At 41.1% G+C, this 10,549-nt stretch overlaps 1 protein-coding gene across 1 annotated transcript in view; it reads left to right on the top strand.

The window, feature by feature from the left end:
• The window catches only part of NRCAM (neuronal cell adhesion molecule), a 320,145-nt gene that overhangs the window by 288,235 nt on the left and 21,361 nt on the right, over positions 1-10,549 (top strand). Inside the window, exons 25-26 of the mRNA XM_024115099.3 lie at positions 2,733-2,855; positions 4,122-4,298. Of these exons, the coding sequence (XP_023970867.1) occupies positions 2,733-2,855; positions 4,122-4,298 (300 nt within the window). The remainder of the gene's footprint in view (positions 1-2,732; positions 2,856-4,121; positions 4,299-10,549) is intronic.

Here is a 10,549-nt window from a genome sequence, read left to right as displayed (position 1 = left end):
TGTGTGTGTGTGTGTGTGTGTGTGTGTGTGTGTATATATATATATATATATATATATATATATATATATATATATATATATACCACAGCTTTTTTATCCATTCATCTGTTGATGGACACTTAGGTTGTAGAACCTTGCTAATTTGATGCTGACCTGGGTCATTAACTTTCTGACCTGAAGCAAGTTAAACAATTTCTCTAAACCTCAGTTACCTTAGCCAGAAAGCATGAGAACTAGATGTGATCACCTAAGAAAAATATCTAGAAAGGAAAAGAATCCTCTAGGTTGTAGTTTACTTCTTTCTCAGTGCACCTTTGCAGTTCATGCTAACATGGAACTGAGTTAGAAGGCTGGCCGTCTTGACAGAATGTGTTGGGAAGAGAAGGGAAGAGTCATTGCAAGTGCGGGCCATGGCAAGGGGAGGAGGAAAGGAGAACCAAACACAACTGATGTAGGAGTGGGGGCCAGAGGAGTCAGGACACAGCCACCTGGGAGCCTGGTGGATGAGGAGAGAGGGCCACGTAGTAAGAAAGGCACTAGCATGGCCTTTGCTTATCTTGAATTTTGCCTCAAGCCAGTATTGAAAATGATCCAGATAGCTTCTGTGGATTGCTTAGGTCTTTTTTTTTTTTAAATAAACATTTTGGTTACAATTTTATTTTAGAGGACAATTCTTTTTTTTATTGTAGTATAGTTGCTATACAATATTATGTAAGTTACAGGTGTACAGTCTTTTATGACTGAGTAGTATTCCATTGTAGATATGTACCACATCTTCTTTATACATTCATCTATTGATGAACACTTAGGTTGCTTCCATGCTTGGGCTATTATAAATAACGCTACTGTGAACGCTGGGGTGCATGTATCTTTTTGAATTAGTGTTTTTGTTTTTTCCAGATATATACCCAGGTGTGGTTAAAAGCAGTTCACGGACAAACCCTGTCCTGGCTCCTGGTTGAAGGGCTCATGGTGTTGGCAGCTACCCAACAGCCTCTGAGAATCATCTGTGTCCACCTCCCATCTCATTACAATGGCTTGTCCTCAGCCTCGTTGCTCCTTGGAGGTTTAGGGCTCCTTCCACTAGAGGCTTTCGCTAGTGAGACCCTACACTGGCCCTTGAGATGGCTCAGGGGAAGGTGCCATAGAAAAGAGAGCCAGGGGATTAAAGAACAGACAAGAGAAGAGTAGTCTGTCCAAAGACACAAAGGTAGGAAACAGCATGGCTCCTTCAGGGAACGGTAGGTCAGGCAGCCGAGAACAGTGAGAAAAGGGAGGAAGGTCAGCTAGGGAGGGCCAAAATGATGGATGGTCTTAAATGCTATGGATATTAACCCTCAAGCCAGAAGCTCTTCAGGTGTCAATGAATGGGTTTAAGGAGCTCCATGAACCCCCTAATATTATATACAAGGTGCGTATATTTTTCTGGGGAGAGTTTGTGGCTGTCATCAGACTCTCAAAGGGGTGATGTGCGGAATCTTAGAACTATGCACCAGGGCTGTTCTAGGCAAAGGCCACCGAGGGTCTGAAGTTGGGCAGCGGCAGAGAGGCGGGGAGGGAATGGATACGGCTGAGGTTAGCAGGGTGGATGCGGTAGGATTTGGCGTCCCAGGAGACAGTGGAAATGAGGCAGAGGGGGAAATTCAGCTCGACTGCCTGGTTTCTGGCTAGAGGGACAGGAGGGTGTAGGGAACAGGGTAGGTTGGGTAGAGAAGGTCACGATCGTGAGGGAGGGCTGCCATCATCCATCATGCTCTGAAGAAGTGAATAAAAGACCAGGCATGTTTCCGCTGGTAATTTGCCAGCCTCTGCCACGGAGAACCTGACACCCTGCTCTCCTTCCCCAGAGCCAGGGGTGTGCCAGCACCCGGGCTGTTGTCCATCACTGCGAGCTGCCGGGCGTCTCTCAGCTCTCCGGATAAGAGCTCCTCTGCACTTGCCGGGGGCTGGCTCAGGCCCAGAGCCCGGCAGGCAGGGTGTTCTGACTGTTTGGAGACACCTGATTTGTTGGAGAAAACAGTCCTTAATAGCCCAGAAAGAACGCAGCTGCTTCTACTCAATGGTCTGGTTAGAATAGTTCCACTCAGTCACTAGTTCGCTTTTATTAAGACCCCATTCACGAAACAAACAAGTACCATTTCTTTTAAAACCATTGGTTTGGGTGCATATAAAGGCAAAGCCCTTATGTATTTGGAGAGGATGGTTTTCATGAATCTAAATGGAAATGGTGAGAGGAAAAGCAAAACAGGTTTCTATTAACGTATTTTCAGCTGAATCAGGAACAAAAATGAGTTACAGAAGACAAAAATCTTGGGGATGGGCTTCCCTGGTGGCGCAGTGGTTGAGAGTCCGCCTGCCGATGCAGGGGACACGGGTTCGTCCACATGCCGCGGAGCGGCTGGGCCCGTGAGCCATGGCCGCTGAGCCTGCGCGTCCGGAGCCTGTGCTCTGCAGCGGGAGAGGCCACAACAGTGAGAGGCCCGCGTACCGCCAAAAAAAAAAAAAAAAAAAAAATCTTGGGGAATTCCCTGGCAGTCCAGTGGTTAGGGCTCCACACTTCTGCAAGGGGCACGGGTTCGAACCCAGGTCAGGGAACTAAGATCCCGCATGCCGTCTGGTACAGCCAAAAAAAAAAAGTCTTGATGCGTTGTGTGGACCTGGTGAAATATGTCACTTTAATACAGTTTGAAATATTCGGAAACCTTTGTGTTGACTGTATGTCTCATTTGAAGTCCCCAGCGCTCCATCCTCTTTGAAGATTGTTAATCCGACGCTAGATTCTCTCACTTTGGAATGGGAGCCACCAAGCCACCCGAATGGCATTTTGACAGAGTACACCTTAAAATATCAGCCAAGTAAGTTATGGGGAGAAGGAAACAGGGAAATATGGTTTACGAAGGAAAAAGACTGTTATCTTAAAATACAAACGGGGTATTTCTTTACAGATGTAGAATATATACATATACCTTCAAGTGTTATTCTAGAAGGAACTTCAAATCATACTTTTTAAAGAAAAATGACATGTGCTTTTGAAAATTAAATAACGTGTAGAATAATACAGACCTTGAGCATGGGGTTTAGGTGCGTGCTGTCATTATGTATGTAGGCGTCATGTATTGTATAGCCAGCAAATGGTAAGAAGAGGGGTTCCTTTGGCACAAGGCCTCTGAAGATGAGATTTGGGGTTATTTAACAACCCATGACTCCACCTGCAAAAACAAAGACATGAGAAATGCTATTGCGATTCAAACAGAAAATTCTCCCAGCTTAGAAGCCCATGGAAAATGTACTTCCCCTTGTTACACTATATTATAGGATTTTTTTTAATGGTTTATCCCATAGTTTATTTTTTATTTTTAAAAGGTACGCAAAAACAAAATTAAATATCTATGTATATATATTTACATATATACGCACATATATTAATATATGCATTTGTATTAGAATCGCAGAGTGAACCTTGAGATTATCTTTTTTTAAAAATTTTTATTGGAGTATAGTTGATTTATAATGTTGTGTTAGTTTCAGGTGTACAGCAAAGTGAATCAGTTTTACATATACATATATCCACTCTCTTTTTAGATTCTTTTCCCATACAGGTCATTACAGAGTGTTGAGTATAGTTCCCTGTGCTGTACAGTAGGTCCTTATTAGTTATCTATTTTATATATAGTAGTGTGTGTATGTCCATCCCAGTCTCCCAATTATAGGACTGTGTAAGGTTATCAATTATGTGGGACAAAGAGTGAGTAAGATTACGAAAGTCAGTGTATTCCAGGTTTAACATTTTTGGTTGACACATTTATTTACGGTAGTATTCCTACAGCAATGCATGGGGAATGCACGTTGTTCTTTTTTTTTTTAATGGAGGTAACATTGGTTTATAAAATTATGTAAGTTTCACGTGTACAACACTGTATTTTGACTTCCATATACACTACAGTGTGCCTACCACTAAAAGTTTAGTCTCCATCCGGTTGACCCCTTTACCCATTTCAACCTCCCCCAATTCCCCTTCCCTTCTGGCGACCATTGTCCTCTTCTCTGTATCAGTGTGTTTGTTTCCGTTCGGTTTGTTCATTTATTTTATTACTTTACTTTGTTTATATTCTTATTGACAGTTAACAGCACCCATGAATTAGGCCCTCTGGTAGATTTGAAAATTCCTGCCAACAAGACCCGCTGGACTTTAAAAAATTTAAATTTCAGCACTCGGTATAAATTTTATTTCTATGCACAAACAGCTGCGGGATCAGGAAGTGAAATAACAGAGGAAGCGATAACGACCGTGGGTGAAGGTAAGAGGGCACGTGTGGAAGCCAGATAGCTAGAAGTATCGCGAGACAAAAATCTTTACGTTTGGGCCCCTTCTTTCCTTCTGACCATGCAAGTATCCACGTTACCCAATTAATACAAACGCCTCTTTGTAACCTCTCATTCTGATATATATCTATATATCTATATATCTATCTATATATATATATAAGCAGCTATTTAATTCAGACTGGAATAATGATTTGATGTTTGTTTTTTAAGTCCCTATGAAACTTTTAAACTTACATTAAAATACCGAGGTGAGAGTGGGAAATTACAGTATTTTGCCACACTTAAATTCAAAGTTCACGGCAATGTTTTTTCCTATCTACAACTGTACATATATACACACATACACATATGTGTAATACACACACACACACACACACACAGACATGCATACCTATACGCAAATAAATATATGTAACTGTGGTTCTGATCTTGATTCACCATAAAATAATTTGCTAGTCTACGTACTGATTTAGGTTTTCTAGCAAGGAAATCAACACCAGTTATTAAATAATGCATTTACTTTGTGTTTGAGCATGGGACTTCATAGTTTGCTATGCCATCTGGTACAGAAAGCAAAAGAGCCCCATTAAAGTATTTAGAAAAAGAATGAACACTTCCTTTAATACTTTAAAAAATGATTTTGAAAAACTTGAGATTCAATGAAAATGATCAAAAGCATTGTAAAAGATTTTGCATGTCTTTAAATTGTAGAATTGCTAAATTGTAGAATTTATTTGATTATCCTCCATAGCATAAGAAATTGACATTTTTACCCCCAAATTGGTTTGAAATCTCCTAAGCCTTCTTACATAATAAGCAAGTATGAATAAAGCGCTTTAAGTAATGTGGGGATTTGATTACTGCTAAGTTTGGGAACAATAACGTACCTTTGTCCCCTGTACCTGATGTGGTACGCTCCATTCTTCTTGCATGCTTTAGCAATTTAAGAAGTGTTTTTATGTAGCTTTACATGCTAACTATATAGTGTCCTATTTCTGTTTCCCTTCATGAAAGCTGGTATTCTCCCACCTGATGTAGGTGCAGGCAAAGGTAAAATCATTCAACTGCATGACTTTCTACATGTGTGAAATTTGCCATGTTAACCATGGGGAAGTGCAGCATGGGTTCAAAGAGAAACTATTTAAAATAAGCTTTGAAGCACCAAAAGGAAGATAAGATCCTGCAAGATCTTGACTTTAAAATTCATGTCTAGTCTTTTTTACAAGGAGAAAGCCACCCATTGAATTCACCTTTTCTCAAGACTTATCCCAGGCCCAAATCCTAATCTTGGCTTTTAATGCTATGACCGTGGCTAGACCAGACAGGACCCAAACTGTACCGTTGCCACAGACCCCCATGATGGCCATGCCGTCTATGAAGGATTCAGAAATGTTAGTCCTGTGATAAAAACAGCCAGTCAGAGATCAGACCAAGCGAGCTTCCTGTTCTAATCTGATTTACCCGTACTCCTCCTAGACACAGTGCAACGTTGCTGGCAGCACACTACACTGTCCACCTGGAATTTCAGCTTAGCCGTACTCCAACTGCCCTGGGACTGAAAGCCTCCCAGTGGGATCCCCTCTGACCAAGTGTTCAGGCAGCCCGCATGCTCTGCTCAGCTGTGTTGTTCCATTTCTGTCTTCACCAGACTGCTTCAGTCTCCTCCTGGGGAAGAGCCAGCAATCGCAGTGAATTACTTTTGTTCTCCTTTATTGCTCACAGCTCTCTGGATGAGGAAGATTGGTGGAGAGAATGGTGCTGCAATGAATTGTAGTACTTCTTCCACCCAAAGATCCCCCAGTCTTTGACTCTTGGCTATTGGTAGATTTGTCAGCTTTTTAGGGAGCAGTGGAGGCCACCCTGCCTCACATGGCACTGTTCTCATATCGAGCACCCCTGGCCAGGGATTTTCTTGGGCTTTGACAGACTGAACAAGTACAAATTGGAATGAAGAAAAAGTCGACCCCAAGAAATAAGTGCTTTGCCCTAAGTTGTTCCAATCTTGGGAGCTTAGGCCTGATCATATCTTCTCTTTTCTTACAAATCTTATATTCAGAGCCTTGGGAAATTTTAAAATGTAGATCGGGTAGATTTGGGAATGATTGAATAAGAACTGTAACCATTTTCAATCATCTTAATAATGTTTTATAGGTGTTTTTACCCTTGAAAGAACAAAGTTACAGACATTAAAAATGTTCGCAAGATCGTGGAAGGATGGGAACCTCTCTCTTATAAGTGTGCTTCTTTCCGGGGATGATTAGATATCCATTAAAATCCGTGGTGGTTTTACAATAATTGACTGCTGGGTTCCCCTTCGACCCTTTCGTGGAAGCATTCCAGAGAAAGCCCGGCCTCTTTCCCTGTGCAGTGGCCATGTCACTGGGGCTCAGCCTAGAGGAAGTAGCCGATGAATTGAGCTGCAGCCGGGCAGTTTGTGTTTTCCGTTGCCTTGTCATATTGGAAGAGGACGCGCATGCCGCTGGAAAAAAATATCACCCGCTGATTTTAATGAATTCCGACTAACTAAAAGAAATGTCAGTTAATATAGTTGAGGTTTTACCATTTGATGTTACTAAATTGCGTTGTGAATTACTTCTGATTATAGAGACAAGCAAAAAGAGAGTCTCCGAAGGTTCCTAAAGCCCCCAGTGTTGAAATCTGGTGGAACTCAGATAAAAAGAGAAATGGGTTTAAATTTTTTTTTTAAAGCTAAATCTAACCTTCTTTTCTATATTGTTTCATTTAATAGTGCATCAGTAAGTAAACATTGCTTGCATAAAATGATAATATTTTACCATAACGAGACTTTAAACTGCTTGAGAATAATTTGTTTCCCTGGGTTTCCCTTCCTTAAAAATATTTCTTTTTTCAATCTAGGAATGAATTCTAGCCTCTTCTCTGTTTTCCTTCTTTGTGTAGAGTCTAGGGACTCTCTGGGAGACAAGAAAAATAAAAGTTCTCCACAATCCTTCCCAATTTTAGTATTTTTAATATATCTTTTATATGTGTTTTTTTAATTTTTTTTAATCTTTTGTATTTTAATTTGAAGCACCATGAAAGAGAGTAAGTAAGAGATGAACCATTGAGAGAAAACAGGTGTGATATCCTTGGCTCTAGAAGCATCAACCTCTAGGGATTTTCATTCACTTCTGAAGAGAGGAAAAGAGATGGCTCGGAGTTTACATTTTTAAATTTTCTTACAGATTTTAAGAGATGTGAATGAAACCCAAGCTTCCAAATATACAATTACATTGTATACATTTTGTATACAATTTCAAAATGATTATCTAAACCATGAAGTAGAGCCAGGAGAGTTCAGTTAGCTGTATTTATGCCAGGCTAACCCTTTTCCTTACCGTTATCCTCAGTTTGAGCATGGAAATAGGTACTCGAAATCTTCAGGAGTCACTTATTTTGGTCTGTGTCTTTGTTTGGTCAAAACTCTCAATATCGGTGTAAGAAACTGTAGATGTTTGGCTGCTTTTGTTCAATTTCTTTGTCCCTTTAAATAACTTCAGGGTCTGGGGTTCTAGGAAATAGACCTGTGAAGGCATCTAGAGAAATGAACTGAAAACACACAGATAATGGATTTAATTTATGGCCCCAGTATTGCTGATGGATGGACACTGCTTTATCTGTGGATTATTATCTGCTTTCTCACCTTGGGACCAGTCATCAGGACATGTTTGTGAGGTGACTAGTTGGGGCACAGGAATAGGGAGAAACTAACTGGAAAGTCAGGAACTGAACCTGGCTCTTGACCTAATTAGCAGCCGACTGTGGTCAAACAGGACAGAGCAGGGAGGGCACTGAGGCGCTGGTGACGAATCCTCTCCGTGGTCAGACTCTCACTGTATCATTATACCAGAGTCCACTGCACAGCTACCACTTAGGTCAAGAAACAAGGCCAGTGAGTAAAAATCAAGTTTAAAGTTCACAACTTTATTTGGCCTGAACCAAACCAAACGAAACAAACAAACAAAACAAAAATCTTCAGCTATATAGAAGGTTCAGTCAATCAACAGCTCATGTCTATCTGGCCCATAAAAAGCATCAGCCTTTTTTAAGGCACTGTGTGTTAAGACAGCAAGGCAGACTCTGCCTTTGATGTGCTTACAATCTGGCAGGTAAGACAACACATTAAAAAAGAGTGAAAAGAGATGGAATTTGAGCAAAATGTTACCTGAGCTTAGAAGAGTGAGCCATTTATTTTGCTAAACAGGATCAGGAAAAGCTTCCCAAAGAAAATAATATTGAACTTGAAGGACGGATAGAATTTGGCAGATGAGTCAGGGGGGTGGGGCGTATAAATTCTTAGGAGAGGGAATAAGCCAAGGCATGGGGTTTAAAAATCCACAGGATGCTCGGGTTATACCCAGCGGTCCACCTGTGGGCAGAGGTAAGCCATCCACATTTGAAACAGGGAAGTGACAGGATCAGAGATGTAGTTTCGGAAGCTAATACGTAGGTAACCACGCTGGTGGGCTGTACGAAGAAAGACTTAGAGTAGGAAGAGAGATTAGATACAGATTTAAGAAAGCCTAGAGGAGAAATGACACTAGCACATCCAAGGAAACATTGCCTGGCATATCATAGGTGCTCAGTGAATGTTAGTTCAGTAAGTGCATGAGTGGGTATTAAAAGCAAGGAGGGTTAGAATTCTCCATGATAAAAGGGGCCAAACCGCATAACCTTAGGAAGTTGCACTGTCTTCTCTGGGTGTCTTTAAAAATAAGCTGATTGCTCTTCTGTTGGAAGGTATGGTTCTGCCTTGAACACCTTGCATAATTACCCCAAGACTAAATTCCTCAGTTTCATGATTCCAAAAATTTTTGAAGAAAAGTAATGTGTTGCCTGGGTTCTTTGCCTCTGATGTTTTACACACATGTTCATTAGTACTGTTGTAAATATGTCTCTGTTGATTGATCATATTCCTATCATTATTCCTTTAAGAGGAGAACCTCAGACAACTGAAGTCAATTAGGTCCACGGAAAGACTATATATAATTCCATAATCAGTTTTGTTTTCTGCTGTTTCCCACCCTTAGCACAGAGGGGCACACAGTATATGTGTGATGGTGCATTAGATCACAGAGGTCAAATGCATTATTGAATTTCTTTAATATACTTTTTGATCCCAAGAAAGGCTATTTCATCGAATTTGTTGCAGTAGAGGGCTTTAGCTTCTAAATCACTAACATACTTGGGAATTTTAGAGTCTGAGTAGCCCATTCATGCTTTCTGGTTTACTATCCTAGGATGTTTTCCCAGGGATAATAATTGATCTTATCATTGTTTAACTATCCAAGTTAACATAGCTGTCAATATGTCATTTTTACTTTAGGCTGTTGAGGAAAGGCTGATGGAATTGTCAGGCTTAGGTAGCCAAATAACATCTTTTAATGACTGTAGATGTCATCTTAACTAGGTGAAAAGCATGTAGCATCGCGCAGGCTCCGTAATTTGGTGTTTCAGGCAGCCGTTTAGATTGCACTGTGATTTTTCAGAACATGATATATAACGAACACTCGGCAGGTAAGAGCGTCTTGCTCTCTGGGGTGTGTCAAGTGAAATAGTTCTTCTTCCTTTTATTTCTTGGTTCTTCACTTCTGATAAAGAGTATCGGGCATTTTTTTTTTTTTTTTTTTTTTGCAGCTTCTCTTCCGGTGTGCCCTAACTATCCAACCTTCTCCAGAGTAGGTGCTCCTTACCTGGGGTGCCTGAACTCCCTAGAGGCAGATTCTTAAAGAAATGTGTGACTCAAAATAAGTCAGAAGCTGGTATTCTAAGAGCATCTTTTTCTCACCCAACACAAATTCCTTAAAGACCTGCACTGAGATGATAAGTAGCATGGAAAAGCAGCCACTAGTATGGGGTTTTACCTTGCAGTCTCCCATGTTCTGCGACCTCTGCCCCCGGCATAGTTTGGCAGCTCCCTTCCTGCTGTACATGAGTAAATGGAGACTCTGATGTTCCCTGGGACTGTCTCTCATGGACAACAGTTTACACTGTTCAGGACCCACATCACAGAACTCATACATTTTAATTCAATAGAACTCATTATTTCTGATTACTAATTTATTTCCTAATGCTGTGGTTTAAGAAATGAAAACCCTGGGCTTCCCTGGTGGCGCAGTGGTTGAGAATCCGCCTGCCGATGCAGGGGACACGGGTTCGTGCCCCGGTCCGGGAGGATCCCACATGCCGCGGAGCGGCTGGGCCC

The sequence above is a fragment of the Physeter macrocephalus genome, chromosome 5 (assembly GCF_002837175.3).
Source record: "Physeter macrocephalus isolate SW-GA chromosome 5, ASM283717v5, whole genome shotgun sequence".
NCBI classification, from domain to species: Eukaryota; Metazoa; Chordata; class Mammalia; order Artiodactyla; family Physeteridae; genus Physeter; species Physeter macrocephalus.
Note: the sequence above shows the minus strand (reverse complement) of the source record. Positions and strands in the feature narration are given on the sequence as shown.